The sequence below is a fragment of the Ptiloglossa arizonensis genome, chromosome 6 (assembly GCF_051014685.1).
Source record: "Ptiloglossa arizonensis isolate GNS036 chromosome 6, iyPtiAriz1_principal, whole genome shotgun sequence".
NCBI classification, from domain to species: Eukaryota; Metazoa; Arthropoda; class Insecta; order Hymenoptera; family Colletidae; genus Ptiloglossa; species Ptiloglossa arizonensis.
Genome location: NC_135053.1, coordinates 20218157 through 20237925, shown reverse-complemented (window position 1 = coordinate 20237925; position 19769 = coordinate 20218157). Strand labels below are relative to the sequence as shown.

General features: G+C 31.9%; 6 protein-coding genes across 12 annotated transcripts; 3 read left to right on the top strand and 3 right to left on the bottom strand.

Annotated features, from left to right (window-relative positions):
- Positions 1–1207: 1207 nt before the first annotated feature.
- Positions 1208–3048, top strand: LOC143148608 (chaperone protein DnaJ). Of its 4 annotated transcripts, none has more exons than XM_076315098.1 (2): positions 1208–1250; positions 1651–3048. In XM_076315098.1, the coding sequence occupies exon 2, from the start codon at positions 1748–1750 to the stop codon at positions 2165–2167; it is 420 nt and encodes a 139-aa protein (XP_076171213.1). In that variant the 5' UTR covers positions 1208–1250; positions 1651–1747; the 3' UTR covers positions 2168–3048. The 4 variants fall into 4 exon arrangements, with proteins under 4 accessions (XP_076171213.1, XP_076171211.1, XP_076171210.1 ...); XM_076315096.1 differs by lacking the exon at positions 1208–1250 and adding an exon at positions 1258–1485; XM_076315095.1 differs by lacking the exon at positions 1208–1250 and adding an exon at positions 1258–1566.
- Positions 3003–7920, bottom strand: Ago (F-box and WD-40 domain protein 7). Of its 2 annotated transcripts, none has more exons than XM_076315086.1 (8): positions 7831–7905; positions 6700–6933; positions 6381–6610; positions 6171–6273; positions 5579–6097; positions 5079–5486; positions 4624–4939; positions 3003–4536 (listed from the first exon to the last, which is right to left on the bottom strand). In XM_076315086.1, the coding sequence occupies exons 2-8, from the start codon at positions 6901–6903 to the stop codon at positions 4373–4375; spliced, it is 1944 nt and encodes a 647-aa protein (XP_076171201.1). In that variant the 5' UTR covers positions 6904–6933; positions 7831–7905; the 3' UTR covers positions 3003–4372. The 2 variants fall into 2 exon arrangements, with proteins under 2 accessions (XP_076171201.1, XP_076171200.1); XM_076315085.1 differs by having other exon boundaries at positions 3004–4536; positions 7610–7920.
- A 1321-nt stretch (positions 7921–9241) lies between these two features.
- On the top strand, positions 9242–11954 carry Vps4 (vacuolar protein sorting 4). The gene is made up of 7 exons (XM_076315093.1): positions 9242–9514; positions 9596–9707; positions 9796–10172; positions 10245–10512; positions 10583–11025; positions 11104–11250; positions 11511–11954. The coding sequence occupies exons 1-6, from the start codon at positions 9491–9493 to the stop codon at positions 11203–11205; spliced, it is 1326 nt and encodes a 441-aa protein (XP_076171208.1). The 5' UTR covers positions 9242–9490; the 3' UTR covers positions 11206–11250; positions 11511–11954.
- On the bottom strand, positions 11902–14238 carry Pdp (pyruvate dehydrogenase [acetyl-transferring]-phosphatase 1-like protein, mitochondrial). Of its 2 annotated transcripts, none has more exons than XM_076315091.1 (5): positions 13966–14238; positions 13612–13881; positions 13406–13547; positions 12799–13275; positions 11902–12717 (listed from the first exon to the last, which is right to left on the bottom strand). In XM_076315091.1, exons 2-5 carry the CDS (start codon positions 13741–13743, stop codon positions 12035–12037), a joined length of 1434 nt encoding a protein of 477 aa, XP_076171206.1. In that variant the 5' UTR covers positions 13744–13881; positions 13966–14238; the 3' UTR covers positions 11902–12034. The 2 variants fall into 2 exon arrangements, with proteins under 2 accessions (XP_076171206.1, XP_076171207.1); XM_076315092.1 differs by having other exon boundaries at positions 14011–14238.
- A 214-nt stretch (positions 14239–14452) lies between these two features.
- On the top strand, positions 14453–17828 carry LOC143148600 (kinesin-like protein KIF18A). 2 transcript variants are annotated; one of them, XM_076315083.1, is made up of 3 exons: positions 14477–17190; positions 17317–17425; positions 17502–17828. In XM_076315083.1, the coding sequence occupies exons 1-2, from the start codon at positions 14477–14479 to the stop codon at positions 17327–17329; spliced, it is 2727 nt and encodes a 908-aa protein (XP_076171198.1). In that variant the 3' UTR covers positions 17330–17425; positions 17502–17828. The 2 variants fall into 2 exon arrangements, with proteins under 2 accessions (XP_076171199.1, XP_076171198.1); XM_076315084.1 differs by lacking the exon at positions 17317–17425 and having other exon boundaries at positions 14453–17190.
- On the bottom strand, positions 17774–19661 carry Mrps35 (mitochondrial ribosomal protein S35). The gene is made up of 3 exons (XM_076315094.1): positions 19106–19661; positions 18317–18936; positions 17774–18218 (listed from the first exon to the last, which is right to left on the bottom strand). Exons 1-3 carry the CDS (start codon positions 19224–19226, stop codon positions 17949–17951), a joined length of 1011 nt encoding a protein of 336 aa, XP_076171209.1. The 5' UTR covers positions 19227–19661; the 3' UTR covers positions 17774–17948.
- Between the last annotated feature and the right edge of the window lie 108 nt (positions 19662–19769).

The window sequence follows — 19769 nt, the reverse complement described above, 5'->3', positions numbered from 1 at the left end:
CATTAATTTTTGCCAAGGTTCGTCTTGCGCAGTGCGGTCTTGCATTATCGTGTTGCAGAATAACGCCTTTTCTGTTGACAATCGCTGGCCACTTTTCAATTAAAGATTTATTTACACGATCTAATTGTTCACAGTAGAGGTCTGCATTCACAGTCTGTCCAGGTTTCAGCACTTCAAAATGAACAACGCCGTGAATACTCCACCAAACACACAAAAGGGCCTTTTTGGGGTGTAAACCTGGCTTAGCAGTACTTTGTGGCGATTCATTTGGAGAGAGCCTTTTGCGTTTTGGATTATCATAAAGAACCCACTTTTCATATCCGGTGATCAAGCGATCAAAAAACGCTTCTGTATTGTGCCGTTGAAGCAATAAGTTGCATGTGGTGGATCGGTTAGCCTTGTTCTCTTCGGACAGATTATGCGGGACCCAAACACCTGCTCTGCTTACTTTCCCAATCTGCTGCAAATGTTCTTGGATGGTCGACCAAGGTTGGTTAAGACTGTTTGACAATTCCTCGATTGTCTGACACGGATTTGCTTCCACTTCCGCACTTAACACGTCATTGTCTAACGTTGTTGGTCTTCCTGATCGATACGAGTCGGAAAGATCAAAATTACCGGATTTGAACTTGGAAAACCACCTTTCGCATTTACGAACGTCTAATGCATTTGGATAAACATCGCAAGTGTTTTTGGTAGCAACTGTTGCGTTACTACCCTTGCGAAACTCAAAAAGCATGCAATGCCGGATATGTACCTCTTCTGGTATTTGGCTGGCCATTTCACCCAAAATTGTAAAGAAAAATTTTAAATTTAATTATTTACAACTAAACAAGTCACTATAACCTCAGAATGTCTTTGCTACGACTTTAATGTACACAATGAGCTGACAAATGACAATCAAATAGTGACATGCGCAGAAACGACATTACTTTCCGGTCCACCTAATACATAGATAATGTAGAATAGGAATCTGAGAATAAATGAAACCTCGAAAATTTTATAAATTATTAGAGTAGTTGTAACTTTGAAAATATTCTCAGTTTCTGTTGCTAAAATATTTCAAGCTCCATCTGTAAGATAGAATGGAACTTACTTTTACAATATTTCGGGAGACTAGTAGCTTTGATAGACCGACAGAAGATATACCGGGACGAATTTCCTACCATTATCGACTTAAGTTGAATATAGTTCTTAAACTCAACGTTCGTAAACAAAGAAGCCGCTTTGAACCATTCACATTTTACGAGGTCGGTATTTCTATTTTTACGGTCTATGTTGTACCTCGTTTGTAGTTTTGATTGCTGAGAAATAATTCTTATCATATTGAGTATTAATTCCGATGCTTAATAGCACTGAATTTTTATTCTACTACGAATTGATAACGTCGTAAGTAACACAGGAGTAGTAAGAGAGCTTGTAAGCAACCGATCTGTTTGTCGCTAAAACGGATTGTCTATAACATCTACTTTATATCTCGTTTATGTAAGAGACTCCTTCTTTTGTCTCTTTTTCTCTCTAAATATTAGTCATACAATTTATCGACGCATGCGAAAGTGAAAATTCGTACGTATACATACATACGTACAAGGAATTTTTAATATTTATTAGGTTATAAATATTTTCCCTTTTTTTCATATTGGAAACCAGTGGTAACATCGTTCGAAATATGTAAAATTATGACACGATTTCAACAATATTCAATTTGATAGTTGTGTGTTTAATGGTTTAAGAAAAAATTTACGTTATGAATACAGTGAATTATTATGATGTACTTGGATGTACTAAGGAGTCAACACCTGAAGATATAAAACACGCATATCATGCACTAGCGTTAAAATTTCATCCAGACAAAAATGCGTCGGAATTCGATAGTATAAAATTTCAACGTATTCTGGAAGCTTGGAATGTGTTACGTGATCCTACATTAAGAGAAGAATATGATGTCATACAAAAACAAATAGAACTAGATTCAGAGAATATTCTAATATATGCAAGAATATCTACCAATGAATTGAAAACAATAAATGATAACAAAGATACATTTGTTTATCAATGTAGATGTGGTGGTCTGTATTGTATTCAAAAGGAATATCTCCAAGAAAAGAATCAGTCAATATATGTTCCATGTTTGGAATGTACTTTTCTTATTGTTATTGAAACATAACATATATATAATATATAATGTATCAGGGAAGTTTGATACTAGAAATTGTTACAAATTAATTCAAAGATAAAATGCAGCAACATTTTCTATTTCTTATAAAAAATGATACAACAGATAACACATCATTACAAATATAAACTATTGAGCAATATACAAATAAAACACGATTCTTAGAATATCGTAGGTTCAATAATAAAAATTGCATTTACACGAATCGTATTTTCAATTACCAATAGAACTTATACATTCTACCATCAGTCAAAATTAAATGTTATATAATTTCTATAATTTTTGTAATGAAAGAAAAATTTGTATGAAAAATTAATTTGACATAAAAATTTATGAGAGTTTAAACAAATTTGTTATTTACATTTATCCTTGCATGATAACTGATTTTGTCTTGATTCGTGCATATTGCACAGGAAAGTCTGCAACTCTTATTATTGCGCCATGGCAAAACCAGACTTGTTACTAATGTCAAAATTAATACATTTTATTTAAATATTAACTTCTTGACAATTCAATTAAATTACTATCACGGATACTGGATTAACTCTGGTTGTCTGATCAAATAGCGAACAATGAATAGCAAATAATTTTTGAACGTGTTACGTGCAAAAAGTCTGAAATACTTGAGAAGTATTTGATTATCAAAGAATTTTGAATTTAAAGTTTTTTGAATAGTTATGTTCATATAATCATAAACCATTGTCACCTCTGTATAGTGATTATAAAAACAATACAACAGTTACATATATTATGACAATAGACAAACTCTACAATTATTTGATGCAAGTATGTTTATTATTATTAAATTTATCTTGCATGAATACTTTATATACTGCTTCTTTTGTGTAATAAACGTGTAAAATAATAAAAATGTAACAAAATGTAAGATCTAAAATCTTGAATATTTTAGACCTTGGAAAATTTTTTATTTAATACTCTCTAATTTGTAAATTTTTTGTTGCAATTGAGCATTAATAATAAAAATTTAAAGCCGTAGATGGCTACAATAATTGTAAAAACTAATTTTTAATACTAAATCTCTAATATATGTAGGATATGTTACTTGATAACCGAATAATTATAGTAAGGATTTGCATATATTACAAAGGCTGATAAAATTGTTAGATTTCCTTCATGTGAAATTTTGTTTACGAATTTCTTGCTCGTAACACGTTCACTGATGCTCTGATTAACGAGTAACATAAGACGAAGTTACAAGTTCCAATGCAAAATAACATTAGTGTCGATGAAATGCTAGAAATCGCTATGAATTTCAAAGACATTTTTAAGTTAAAAAATTAGGTATGAGTTACAATTCTATGATTTTGTATGAATATTTGCCCATGGACACTTTAGACGGTGAAAAGACAAACTAACGTTCATGAAACAAAATAAATTAAATGAAAAGTAGTATACATTTCATTGAAAAATTATTAAATAGCATTTACATCATCCAATAAATTATGCACAATTCCAATAGTAATTAATTTAATCAACATAAATGACGAATTTAAATAAGTTAAATGAAGTACAACAAAGTTAAAGAACTTATTGTACAAAGAGTATCTTTACCAATTTGGTCGTTTTCATTCTGTATTTTACCCAAATATACTACTTCATTTCAATCTTTTGTTTTCCCTCCTTTTTCTTCATTTTAATTTGAATCCTCCATTTATTTTTAAAAATTTGAGATTCTTTAAGCGATATTTTCATCTATAAGCTTGACAAATACGGTAAGAAATCTTTCTTTCTATACTTTAAAAATATTCTCCTAAACGCCCACACAAATCGTTATGTAATTGTAATGTTTATGGCGGGCTGATTTCATTTAAATTACTAGCGATTTCCTTCAAGTTTCATAACAGTAATAATACAATAGTACATTGATAAGCTCCTCGTTCTTCGTAATTTGTTGAGTCTCTGAAATCTCATATTTGTACACCATGATTAATACACTCCATAATTAATATAATTAATGCCTTCAGTTTGAACGTTCTACCACTTTGGAGATCATTTACAACAACTATAGAACCACGTTTGACTTTTTGTGATCTCCCTTCAGATTTTTAACATACATTCTTATCACAATCACACCATGTAATACATGAATCATTGTACAGTAGATTAGTTACGCTACCTAATCAGAGTATGTACAGAAGTCATAGAGGAGGGCAGTTTCGTACGCAAAAAAGTGCACTATTTTACCTCTACATCAAAGTCGAGGACGAGAAGTTTGGTCTCCTCTGTGCCGTTACGGCTACCCACTGCACACACCAGTTTTGTATCACTTGCACGTATCCTCCACACAACACCACCACTTCCGCCGCTTTCCAGAGCAACCAAGTTTCTTATAAAATCACCTGAAAGTACGACGAAAATTTTAAAGGTGATTCATTGAATCGTAATGTGCAATTTAAAAAATCAGAAAATAACATAAATAAACAAACCAGTTTTAACGTCCCAGAGCTTAACCGTGCCATCATCAGATGACGTAATTACAAAGTGACTGTTGAACTGAAGGCAAGTGACTGCGGATTGATGTTTATTTGGACCAGAAAGGGTTTGGAGGCAGTGACCGCTAACTATATCCCATACTTTAACAGTAGAATCCGCGTTTCCAGATACCAAAATGTTATTACGCAATTCCATTCCCGAAGTAAGCGATTGATGTCCCATTAATGTATGTCTACACGCCCCAGTTTCAACTTCCCATACTCTTATACTTGTATCCAGGGAACCGCTAACAACATGTACACCATCAAACTAATATGTGAAAAAAAAAGAGTATGTTAATATCTCCTGATATATCAGCTAAATCTAAATGAATTGTAATGCAAAGTAAGATCTCGATAAATATGGATGTATACATTGGGTTATATTACACCCTCTAAATAATGCTTACTTGGAGGGAATAAACACGATTTGTATGTCCTTGTAGAGTATGAAGGCACTCCTCACGTTCTGGATTCCAAACTTTAACCATATAGTCATAGGCTCCACTGACCACTAACTTTCCATCGTATTGCACACATCTCACAGCTGCCAAATGGCCCACAAGTACGTGTAAACATTCGCCTGTGTCCACTTGCCACACCCTTAACGTAGCATCTCTACTACCACTGACTACTTTATTACCGTGCAAGTGCATACACCTCACCGTTGATGTATGCCCGTATAACGTGTGTATACATTGACCAGTTTCAGCATTCCACACTTTTAGGGTTCGATCTGTACTACCGCTAATTACGGTAGTACCGGACATTTGTGAGGACCATACACCGCCAGTGTGCCCGACCAATGTTCTTAAGCACTACCATAGAAAGTAGAATATAAAAAAAGACAGAGTTATAACAAAAATACATTGCAAGTGATTTGATATTAAGATTTCGATTTTTGACTTACCTTGCCTGTAACGGCAGACCACACTTTAAGAGTATTGTCATCAGAACCGCTTACTATACGATTACCAGAAAACTGAAGGCACGTAATCACATGATCATCGTGACCTTTTAGAACTTTCGGTGTGCGGATCGGTTTCGTCCTCCAATTCATTTTTATATTGTGCTGTCTCATATATGCTTGCTTCCATGGGGATGAACAGTTACCAGAATTTCTACCATTTTTACGTTTTATCGGAGGCAAATCTTTTAAATCTTCTATACCAGCTGCTCTACATTTTTCTTTCCACAACAAATTATCGTCCGCAAGAAATCGCCAGTTACGACAAGTCTGCGCGGCGCGTAGAAGATCCCTCGGTTCTAGGAAAGCTAACACTGACAAGGCCAACTCTTTTGGCAATAACGATATGAAATCTCTCTGAAACTGAGGCTCTATCACCTGCATCATGTGTCGCACTTGCGTTGGTTCACATCGTTCAATTAATTCATCTATAGCTAACATTCTCTCTGCATTTGACCACCTCTGTAATCAGAATCAGTATTGTCAGTTTTTGCACATTTTTGTAAATATAGAAGGACTTGGACTTTTTTTGTACCTGAAATTGAAGAAGCCAATTACTCATTTCAGGTGGAGGATTATCTTTTGTTGGAATAACACATCTCATATGTTTGCTTTTATCATCTAGTTTTTTAATGATCCTGTAAATACAAAAATTTGTACATTGTGGAACATGCAACAAAATATTTCAAAAATTCTTTTCTAAAAATCTATATTTATTGTGTACACTTTTTTAGATAATACTTACATCGAATGTGATTTATCTTCTGGATTAAGTTTTTTGCAAGATAAATTTGATTCTGTTTCACTTTTGCGTTTTCTTTGTGGTTGAATAACATCCAATGGTACACAGGTATGTAGAATAGGACTCTGTACCCGTTGCGTAAGAGACTGTGATTGTGATGCGGATAATGAACAATTATTACTTTCAAGATTAGGTTCGCATTCTGCATCACAAAATATTCCAGTATCGCTAATCTGAAATCATTTGGCATTGATTAATTTGTTTATATTAATGTAGGATTACCTTTCTTATATAGTATATATAACATAAAAGTGAAACTCACTTCACTTTCTTCACTGCTATCATCCTCTTCTTCCTCACCATCATCTCCATAATCTTCAGATTCTCCATCTTGTGGCAAAACAGAATGCATAGGTTCTAAAGAACTAGGCCCTGGAACACCTTCAATACCCTCTATAGGACTTGGACTTGTACCGCCTGGTTTACTGTCAGTTATTTTATTAGATGACGAAGAAGGGACAGACATTACTGGCTTATGTCTGGTATATTATATGACCTGTATATGTGAAACAATAATTTCTTTATACTTTGGTAGAAGTATCTTTTTAAAATTTTGTTATTCTTTAAACATTACGTATAATAGTTACAAAGAGCTCATGAAAAAAAGTATACAGGAAATTTAGAATGAAATACATTGTTATCTGTGTTAAAAGGTTCTTTTGACACATTTAAGTATGTTTATGAAATTTTGTGTTCATAAAGAGCTGTGTAAAGTATTTTTATTTATAAAACACTATTTTATTATTTTGTATTAATGACAAATTTATTAATTATTGCAATACAAAATTTTTATTTTGAGCTATACACAGTTCCAATTTTATTAAATGTCTGATAAGAATAAATATTAAATTGTTAAATTGAAAAAGCTATGGAAGGATTGAGATTGCTGTTTGAAGTTCCTATATAATGTTTTAAAACTTAAATTTTTCAAATCACAAATCGGAAAAAGTCACTGGAAATACATTGACATTAGCTGCAATTAAGAAAGAAAAATAATCTTCTGGTGTGCATGATTCCTAACCTTAGACAAATCTTAAAACTAACTTGAACTCAGACATAGCCTAGAATAATAAAAGGAAGAACCGGTCAGCCACACCCCTAATTTTGTACGAGATTATCACGAGGAACAAAAGAGCAAAGTAGATAGGTAGGGGTGAACAAGCAATTCATACTTAGGTTAAACGATTCTCTTCGGTGGCTCCCTTATTGTAAAACTACTGTATGACGGTGATCCAAGTTTCTTAGTTTCGATTAATATTTCTATCATATGGTTGCGGCATGCATTTTTCGTATGTCGATGTTTCGCTAGGTTAGAATGCGATAAAGTTAACTTTCCGACTAAAGATTTAGGCCAACACGACTGATGAAACAAAAATAAGAAACAGGTATAAACACGGAGAAAGATCCATCGGTAGCTCTGAGTAGCCCCGAGGTTTTTATCTCTTCGGACTCGGTGCTTCGTAGCAGGTAGCTGTTGCACATGCGTTCACGTTCGCAAGCCGCGTACTCACTGCAATTCACTGATGCTTTCTCATCGCTACCGTGCGAATACATTTCTATCTATGACCTATAGTCCGTTTCACAAGTCGATGAAATGAATCCAAACAAAACCACGTGACTGCGGCAGAACTGTTTGGCAAGAGGCTATTTTCCAATACATACAAATACGATAGAATTTATACAAGTTACTATTTATAAACGTAAATAGTAATGAACCATTTTGAAATTTTATGTATGCTATATTAACGACAGAAAATATATTAAATAAAGCAATATAAAAATAAAGATATATTTAAATACTTTTTCGATTAAAATATTCTTAGGAAAGGAAACTAATAGTTAATTAAATATGCTGTTTTCGTTTATATTAGAAATATTAGGTTTAAGATTATTATCAATTATATTGTCCAGTTCCCAAATTTTCATTCCAATTTTTTTCTTTACATGCAAGATACAATTACTCTACTTTTCTTGTGTTATTAAATTTACTACCTTTAAGTCTTTATTAATCCATTACTTTTACGCCCAGATAAGTTTTTAATCGGGTTTAATTCATACTAATATGGTGATAAAGAAGTATAATTTTATTATGACTTTCTGTTACTTTATTGACAATTTTTAATCATCTGCCGCGTCTTTTCTGTTTTCAATATAGCAGACCATTGAAATTTGATCACGTGACAAGCTTCTCATCCAACTTTATCTTCTCATCACTTTTTTTTGTTTCTCACAGACTGTACTAGATGCAACACTTTTCATTTTTCTTCATTTCAAAACGTGAATCGCTGTCACTGATTATATCAGAATAAATATAAATAAAATAAATATTTAGTTCTCGTAATTTCACAGTCTATTTCTATAATTAATAATGATTATTAACAGAAATAATGCTTTATGTATTTTACAATTGCAATATGTAATTTTGTCGAGTAACTCGTAACCAATGAATTTTAAAAGTCAGAATTCAAATGTTTATTCATCTTGACTTAGGACCTTTCTATGTGTTAGATGTTAAGTAACGTGCAGAATTTTTATATACGCACCAATCAAAATTTTGTTGAAACGATTTCAAACAGTTATGTGTATCTTAAACTTTATTCAACATTTTAGGATTAATTTTTTATCCTTGTTCCTATGTTTCACATGTTATTATATTCTTTCCCGCATTTCGTATTTAAATATCTCTACAATTATTTTGGATATGTATTTTGTGAACGCGACTTTATTAACTCCATACGTTACAGACGCTACATCGTGCATGCAGTGCTTCAAGAATTTCTTCAGAAGTGTAGTAGTGAGGAATGTGATATGTCAAGCGGTGACGTTGGACAACTGAATTTTGAAGGTTATCAGGCGATAGAAAAATTGAAATTTTAACACTGAAAAAGATTAACCAAAACAGCATACTTTATCAATGCGGTAAATTGCTGCCTCGATTACTATTTTTCCTTATTTTCTTGAGACATTGCGTCTCATCGTGACGGTGGACTCCCGTGTAAATATTCGAAGTTTTTAGAACGAAGCAAAGGTTAGGAGCAATTTATAGTAATACAATGGCTTTAGGTACGATATTACAGGTAAGCTAACGAGTCGCGTTATTTTATTCTATTTATTCACTTATTGATTTAAAGATTATCAATCTATTTGGCGTTTCATAGAAAGCCATAGACTTGGTTACCAAAGCAACGGAGGAAGATCGTAACAAAAATTATGAAGAAGCACTTAGGTTGTACGAACATGCAGTTGAATATTTTTTGCATTCTATTAAATGTATGGGTACCGCTAACATTCCCTTGTAATAAGTTACGTTCTGACTCAAATTGACCTAGAATTTTGCTATCGCAATTGTTTTTTCTAGATGAAGCACAAGGAGACAGAGCCAAAGAAAGCATTAGAGCAAAATGTACACAGTACTTGGAAAGAGCTGAAAAGCTTAAAGCTTATCTAAAGAAGAGTAAAAAGAAACCTGTAAAGGCAGGTGAAGATAATTCTAAAATTGAGGACAAGAAAAGCGACAGTGGAGATAGTGATACTGATAGTGATCCTGAAAAGAAAAAACTTCAAACCAAATTAGAAGGAGCAATAATTATTGAAAAACCAGATGTCAAGTGGAGTGATATTGCTGGTCTTGATGGAGCCAAGGAAGCTTTAAAAGAAGCTGTTATTTTACCAATACGATTTCCTCACCTCTTTACTGGAAAACGAATTCCATGGAAGGGTATCTTGTTATTTGGGGTAATTTTATACACAAATACTATTCAAAATTTCATGTAAATATTGTTTAAAATAATTTTGAAATATTTTTAGCCACCAGGTACTGGAAAATCATATTTGGCAAAAGCTGTGGCAACAGAAGCTAATAATTCAACATTCTTCTCTGTATCGTCCTCTGACTTAGTAAGCAAGTGGCTTGGAGAGTCTGAGAAGCTTGTAAAAAATTTGTTTGAATTAGCTCGTCAACACAAGCCTAGCATTATATTTATCGATGAGGTTGATTCATTATGTTCATCACGTTCTGATAATGAATCAGAATCTGCAAGAAGAATAAAAACGGAATTCTTAGTTCAGATGCAAGGTAATGAAAAACATTTAGAATGTATTAATGTTTGTATGTGTTAAACATATATGTTAAATCTATTCATCAGGTGTTGGATCAGACAATGATGGTATACTAGTACTAGGAGCTACCAATATACCATGGGTATTGGATTCTGCTATCAGAAGAAGATTTGAAAAGAGGATTTACATTCCTCTGCCTGATGAGCAAGCACGTGCTATAATGTTCAAACTTCATTTAGGAAGTACTTCTCACTGTTTAACGGAGGAAGATTTTAAGAAATTAGCAGCAGCTACCGATGGATACTCAGGGGCTGATATAAGTATTATTGTGCGAGATTCGCTTATGCAGCCAGTTAGACAAGTTCAAACGGCGACACATTTTAAACGCGTAAGAGGTCCATCGCCGAGAGATCCTTCTGTCATTGTGGACGATTTACTTACACCGTGTTCTCCTGGAGATCCAGCTGCCATTGAAATGAATTGGATGGAAGTTGAAGGGGACAAATTGTACGAACCACCCGTAACTATGGTAAATATTGAAAACATTTAATGTTGTCTTAAAATACTTTGAAACGTTTATTATATGGTGTGACATTTTCATATTTAGAAAGATATGCTGAAGTCACTAGCGACTACACGTCCTACAGTAAACGAGGAAGACATGACCAAACTAGAAAAATTCAAAGAAGATTTTGGTCAAGAAGGTTGATACTTGGACTTTTTTAAGGAAGTAGATCAATGTACACTTCCAAAAGTATGTTTCAGTTACACGCGCTTGCCTTATATCTTGTTTCATTATCGCCACTACTATACAGTATTTATACAAAAACACTTGAACTCAGGTTCTTGTTTCCCTTTTCCTCTTTCTCGTTTTTTTTTGTTTTAACACTTAATACGCAATAACAATTACATTATAAGCTTGACGCTTATTCACGAATACTATTTGTTAAAGTTAATATAAAAAGCACAGAATGAAGTATATATTTTGAGATAAAAAAAACTGTTATATTTCAGTCGGCGGAAAGACGATACCGTTTTTTATTAAGAGATGCGAAGAAGAAGTTAAAATGTGGCTCATGATGTGTATAATGACTCTGCGTGTTTCTATGTTATAATCATTGCTGTAATTGTACCTAAAAATTAACTGTACAATATGTAGGCTTAAAAAGCATTTCTGAATGATATTTACAATTATAGAATAGGTTAGCAATTTGTTTGTATATTTTATAATTTCGATCTTGCTTAGACATTGACGACACATTGTCTACGATATCTATATTCCTTTGTTCGGAAAACTAAAATTACGAATAACCAATTCAAACGATTCGTTAAATTAAGTGAACGCGATTACACGTAGTATGTGATAAATATGTACGTATTAAAAATAAGCAGAAAACTGTTTCCATGTAAATTGCTTTTATTGTTAACTAAATAAATAACAAGCTGTACACGATAGTATATCTATGATTTTTAGTTGCATTTGAAAATAACGGCAGTTGCAGAAGATCGTACAAATATAATAGAAAACTTTTCTGTATTTAAGGAGGGCAGTGTCTTAAAAATTCGGAATCCATATAAACAACAGTTATCGTGATATCATCACGAAATATCCGTATTACTTCACTAGGTAGAGTTAATAATTTCGATAATTTAGTGTGATCTATACCATATTCTGTACCACCCAGTGCATTTCGTAACAAATGTGTTGCTGCATTACTATCAAGAGGTTTTGTTTTCAAGCCTTCTTTACGTTGCAATAACATTTTATTTATATCGGATAGTTTCATATTTTTACAAGGTAATCTCAATGGACTCAATGTTACTTTTCCACTCATATGTTCACCCACTAAACGGACAGCTTCTAAGGGTGATATTAATTCCCACAAACCATCGCTTGCTATTATAAGAAACTTATCTCTAGGTGTTAGCCTATGATATTTAACTTCTGGTTTTGCCGTTAAGTAAGGCGGAGTAAAATAATTCGGTGGAATTGCAGCATTGCCGAAATACGGTACCACTACTTCCTGTAAAATCTCCTTACTCCATTTATAGTGAAAATCACCCAAGGAACGAAGAGGTGCTAATTGACCAAGAAGCCGATCCATCTTAATTACAGTCGATTTTTCATTTGGTGGATGCTCTGATAAAATTCTTTCGACCTCTGCACGATTGTCAGTGTTGTGTTCAACAGTCATTAATTTTGCAGACCAACCATCATCTTCTACAATTTGGTATATAATAAAAACAAATATAATACTTTTTTTTCATAAAATTGCAAATATTTGTTAAAAGCAAGTTATACCAGATAGTATGCCAAGTACTGCTTGAACATCACCCACTCCAGCAACGTGGAGATGTGGTCCATCAATATGTGCAACAGCAGCCACAGCACCAGATACTGCAACAGTAAGGGTCCTAGCAGTACCCTTTTTATCTACATTTAAAAGTGCTTCATTTGACAAATCATTGTCTAACCTAAGAAATGCATTCTCCAAAGCTGTTTCCATTTGAAACTCTTTTGTAGATTCTACTTCTGCTAAATCCTTAACAAAAGTTAAGAAACTTTTTTCATAAAGATCTTTAATCTCAGGAATAAACTCTATTTTATCGTTAAACATTTGAAGAAGTTCTAATTTATTATTTGAACTATTTGTGTTCAGATATTGTTTCAGTAATTTTGTGGGTAACAAACATGCTGATATATAATGAAAGAGTCTTTTTGATACAACTTGTGCGCACGTGCCACCTCCATGACCATCAAACACGCCTAATAAAATCCCTGAAATAAATGTGTACTTTTGTTGTATTTATAATAGGATTGAGAAATATGCCTCTGAGAAAATACATATAAATCAATTGAATATTATGTAAACAGGTAGCCTTATTGATATTTCGTACAACTTCTCTACCTTTTGTAAGTAAACATTGGGCCTCTGATCTAGTATCTTCTATAGGATTATTAGATGCCAACTGATTTGAATCATAATATTTTATGGAGCTCTGCCCGTTAAATTCTTTAGTATATTCATTAGCTTGCAGAATTGCAGTGACCTATAATACAAAATTTAATATATTTATTCGAATTTCAAAGTTAGATTTATTAAAGTTATATTACCTCTTGCGGCGTAAGTCGCGGTAATGCCATATACAACCTTTGGATACATTTGCTGCTATTGCGTTCATTTTTCCTAATGCATACATTACTGACAGATTTAATGAAATTACTGCTAACGTTTTGTAAGACCATTATATTTTTATGTTTTTCCAGTATATTTATACTAGCATGTTTTTGTGCTCTCGTTCATATGATACATTTTGACTATCTTGTAGGTTATGTTAAATACCCGCCATTTCAAGAATAAATCTCTCTAATAATAATTCTGCTCTGTAACGTCATGTACATATTTTTGTTACGTGATGTTTTAATAATATTATCATTATAGATAACATGAATATTAATATACTATACATTATATGTATTATGCATTAGATTAATTTAAATACAAGTTATTACGTTGACTTTACAGCAACGAAGTAAATTTTTAAATTAGCAGTATTTAATTCCCACAGCAATTTGAGTACTTAAATGTTCGATATAGATTGTTTCGTACTGAAATATGAACAAAAATATGTCTTCAACAGGCACAAATATATTCCATTATATTAGATATGTGTAATGCATGCATGAAATAGTCTTTCTCCTCGACAGATCCCTTGGTTGGTGCAAGCACTGGTGACTTTCCTTTTGAATGAAACAAATTAAATTATTAGGTTGGTTAACTACTTTACCATTTTTTTCGTAGAACTAGCCAGTTATTCCCTATATTATAATACTATGGGAATTTTGGTATCGAATATGATTAATATTGGTAAAACTGTTTTCAAAGGCATCTTCATTATACGCCAATTTGAATTTCAAAGCTTGTATACCCGTCAACGGTTTGTGATGTATTTTTAAGTGTAAATTAATAGAATTTGCAATGGTTTTTAATAAGAGGGATTTGGTGAAAGCATTTACACCTAATAAAGTTAAAAAATTTACAAAAGCACAACTTTCTACTAATAGAATGAAACTAAATACTAGTGAAAGCACAACTTCATCAGTGCAAACAGAGACTGGTTCGCAGACAAGTATTCAGGTAATTGTAAGAATTCGACCACAGAACCAATGTGAGCTCCAAAGCAATTGCAGAGCTGTCATAAAGGTTGTCGATGAAAAAATGTTAATTTTTGATCCAAAAGAAGAGGAAAATCCTTTCTTTTATCATGGCATTGCTCAGAAAGGTCGAGACTTACTTAAAAAACAAAATAAAGAGCTACAGTTCATTTTCGATAAAGTGTTTGATATGTCATCTAATAATGACGATGTATTTAAAGGAAGTACTAAAGATTTGATTATTAGTCTCTTAGATGGTTATAATTGTTCTGTATTTGCATATGGGGCAACTGGTGCTGGGAAAACTCATACAATGCTTGGCAGTAGCAAAGATCTTGGTATTACATATCGGACAGTGGCAGAATTATTTTTTCAAATAGAAAAGCAAGGTGGCCATCGTGAATTTAATTTGGGTGTAACTTATTTAGAAATTTATAATGAAAATGTACAAGATCTTCTACATAAATCGGGACCTTTACAATTACGAGATGATGGAAGATGTGGGGTAATTGTTGCTGGCCTTAAAGTAATTACAATTCACAACGCTGAAGAATTATTGACACTTTTAACAAAAGGTAATAAAAATCGCACACAGCATCCCACTGATGCAAATGAAGAAAGTAGTAGAAGCCATGCTGTCTTTCAAGTTTATATCAACATTACCAACAGATTGGATGGTCAAGTGCGACAAGTTAAGTTATCTATGATTGATTTAGCTGGATCTGAAAGAGCTACTGCCACAGGATGTAAAGGAGCAAGATTCAAAGAAGGTGCAAATATTAATAAATCCTTATTGGCTCTTGGAAATTGTATCAATAATTTGGCTGCTGGTGCAAAACATATAACATATAGAGATTCTAAATTGACACGTTTATTGAAAGATTCATTGGGTGGAAATTGTCAGACCATTATGATAGCTAATATTGCACCTTCTAATTTTAGTTACGAAGATACCTACAATACCTTAAGATATGCAAATAGAGCAAAAAATATTAAGACTCATATAAAGAAGAACATTGTATCTTGTGAAATGCATGTAACTGCATATATAAAAATGGTAGAAGAACAGAAGAAGGAGATAAACTATCTGAAGCAGAAGCTATCAGCTTTAGAAAGTGATTCAACACATATATTACCAGAGCTTAGAGATACTAAAATTGATGAGGAGGAAGATAAGTGCATATTAACAATTAGGAACACATTAATTGAACTTCTTCAAAAAAAAAAGGTTCTAAACGAAAAGATCCTCTCTTTAGAAAGTGCTCACAAAATATTGTGCTTTAGAATTCAATACAAAAAAGCAGCAGATGAGAGATTACACAATCTGACAACAGCTGTTGATGTACTTACTTCTGAAGAACAAAATGCTAGTGGTAAGTTGCGTGTTAATAAATCCTTACATTACTTTGAAAGACAAAGAGATTCCTTAAAAGTACAAATGGAATCAGCATGGCAAGAAATTTGTTCAATAGAGACAGAATTACAAAAACTAAATGACAAAATAAAATTAAAGAAACTCGAAAACCTAGAGGATTTAATTGTATTAAAAACATGTGAAATAAAGCAGGCCAGATTGCAGCAACAATATGAACATGCAAAAAAAGTAAGTAATCTTCAGCAATGTGAAATACAGTCTTATCATGCAATGATTAAAGTAATGAGTTCAACGTTACAAAATTATTATAACATGATGAGAGGTTATGGAACAATGACGGATTCAATGAAAGAAGAATTTAAACAATTGATTAAGTTATTGGAGGGGGTAAGAAATATCAAATGGTCAGACATAGAAACGATCAATGATGAGGAACACTTTTACAATTTAACTTGTCTAGGCACATCTCATTTGATAGATCCACTCAATAGTAATTTACCAGTATATACATCATGTTCTTCAGTTAATCAAAATCAAAATAATTGCACCAATGAAGCTATAAATACAACATTTAATGCATCTTATCCAGAAGCTAACTGTGACTTTGAAACATACGATACAACTATTACATTGCTAGGAGATTTAAATACGACTATTAACAAAGATACAAAAGAACCAAATGAAAATACTGATGGACACAGTAATGTAAATTGTATGCAGGAAAAGTCCAAGAAGCGAGTTCTTTCTAACAAAAATTCTGCAATTCTTATAAAAACTCCTATGAAGCAGCTAAAAAAATTAACTCCAAAACATAGAAATTTGTTGGTTACAAAGGGAATCAGGGCAAAAGAAAATAATCATATGCAAAAATCACATGTAGGGATGAGTGCAAAAAGTATTGCAATATTAAATAAATTGAAAGTAGAGAAATTAAAAAAAAATTGTCTTGATATGAATGTAACTGATGGACCACTGAATGTAGCGAAACTTAAAAAGGATTGTCTTGATATGAATGTAACAGATGAATCACTGAAAGTAGTGAAACTTAAAAAGAATTGTCTTGATATGGATGTAACAGATGGACCACTGAAAGTAGTAAGAGAAAAAGAAAGGCGTGGATTAATGACCACTCATCCATATCAGAAACCAAATGGAAAAAAAAAGTAAGTATAAAATAACTGTATTTCTACAGAAGTACATACAATATAAATGTAAAAACATATAAAAGAAGTATATAAGTATATAAAAATGATAATATCAATTACTACAAATAATATAATCTGTATCAGATTGGTGTTGTAAAGTAAATTACAATGACAGTAGACTAGTATTTTATGGCACTGTAACATACTTTGAAGGAAGAAAACATTTCTGTGACCTTCTAAAATTAAAGAATATGTATGTATCATAATTTGATACAGTAATGAGATGTATTTTTTTTCTTCAAATAACTGAAAACTACATATGGTTTCAGATTCGTTCCAGCTTCATCTTCGTCTCGTGTACCTTGATAGTATAGTAGCGAATAAAGTGTATGTAAATATATATATGTATATATAATATGTTCAAACAAAGAAGATACTAAGAGAATTGACTAAATATTATATATTTGTAATTAAACTAAGTACAACAAATTTTTATATAGAATGACGTATTTATTTAGAATTCATTTTGTGAAGATAATGATAAAAGTAATAATTGCAATGTATTCAAGATTATTATATTATTGAAGTAGAATTTGAAAAATGTAACTTTATTCCTTTGTGTTCAGTTAGCAGTATTTCAATAAACTATTTCAAAGACTAAATATGGAGAACATGTATAAAATTTCACTTAATTTTTTCATGCAAACGATTTATAACAATTAAATTAAAAACTATATTAGATAAAGTAATAAAATGGGTAATATTCTTATTTGCTTTTATTCTACATTTTTGTTTTCTTTGAGATTTAACACATTTTTAACAGCTTCTTTGTATTTGTTGATTGAAAAATGATCTTCTCCATTATTTATTAGGTCTGAAACTGCAGTCTTATATTCTGTTACATGTGGTATATTATTGTAATCAAAATTGATTGAGGAATTTGGCCATGTATACATAGCCACTAAATTGTTCCGGCTTTTGTTTTTGTCCCAGTCGTAGTATTCCATATCTAATAAAGATTTTTCTTCTTCCCATGGTTCAAAACGCTAAAATGATATGTAATATTATTGTATAGATATAAATTTTAAGTGAATTGTTTTACCTCATTTAGAAGAAATATTTAGCAAATTGCTTATTAACTTACACAAGATACATGAAATAAAACTTTAAGAAGATACTGCAGATATTCCAAATTTTGTTTTCTAGTTGGACACCTGTCAGCAGTTAGTGTTATTATGTCTGTTTTAGAGTTATATCTTTTATCCACTAGTCTAAGCATTTTGTCTTTAGCATGAGTATTTAAATTTAAGGAAGATACTTTTACTTTTAGACTCGCTATTCTAGCAAGGGGTTCCCTTATTGAAGGAGAGGAATAGCAATAATCGGAAGTAATTATGTCAATAGGAAAGTATTTTTGACATGCTTCATCTGTTTCTAAATCCTTTGGCCATTCAGTGCAGAATTTCTTTATTGCGTTACAGTGGGCTTTAATTGCAGGTGGAGTAAGATGTAAAAAGTTTGGAATTTTCATAAGTTCTGCATTTCCATACTTCTTTGGGTGTGGATTTTTATTATGTTTATATCCTTGTCGCAGAGGAAGTGGTACAACTTCAGGATGAAATGTATGTGCATTCGGCCAAACTGACTGCCAATTTTGATCAATTGGTATGTTGTTAAGTCTGTATTGGCCTTTTGTAGGAAACACTACAGATTTTTTTCTTTGTTTTATATTAGGAATTTTGTTTAATTCCAATACTCGAAATTCTATGGATGGAAAACATAAAACATGATTATTAATAAGAGTTATAAGTTTCAAAAAGATAAATATAAAATGTAATAATAATGAAAGAAATTTAGAAAAAAGATAACATATTTTGAAGCAATAGGGTAAGTTTATAAAAAATGGTGTAGTAGTTGAATATAGCTATAGTACCTTCTTCATCATTGGACAACTTATCAATATTGGAATTTGTACAAAATGATGATGAAAGTTTCATGATTTTTGAAGCTATTTGAATAGTGCTGGCTTCACAATGTCGCAGTAATGTTATCATTTTGGTAGTTAATTTAATGCTTTGTCAATAACCTCAAACTACCCGCGTAATTATATATCGTAAATGATTAGTCAGTTTAGTTAGATTTCTTCTGATTGTATATTGTGATCCACTCCGTATGATCACAACAAGGTATAAGATAGATCTATAGTAGTATGTAAAATATATTGCGGTTGCTGCACTACACGAAAAGAAACCTCAGATGTTATACCGCTGCTCACGAGGGATCACTGTGAAATTAAATAAGTAGGTTTCGTACTCGGAGGCGAGGATCCCATACTTCCTTCCCTTCTTCGGGGGAAGTCTTAAGAAGATTTCCCTTCCAAAAAATAAGTGTAACGATATTAGAAGACTTCAAATAATTGTACTTTTGTTGGTCTCCTAACATTTTCTACAGATAAATAAATAAAACAATATAATTGTGGTACATGATGGAAATAAAATATTAAATTAAATTTCTTTCTTTCGATTTTCATATTTCTTTATTTTTTTTTTACTTATTTTCGTTTATTCTAATTTTCTAACCTCCATAATATCTCAAAT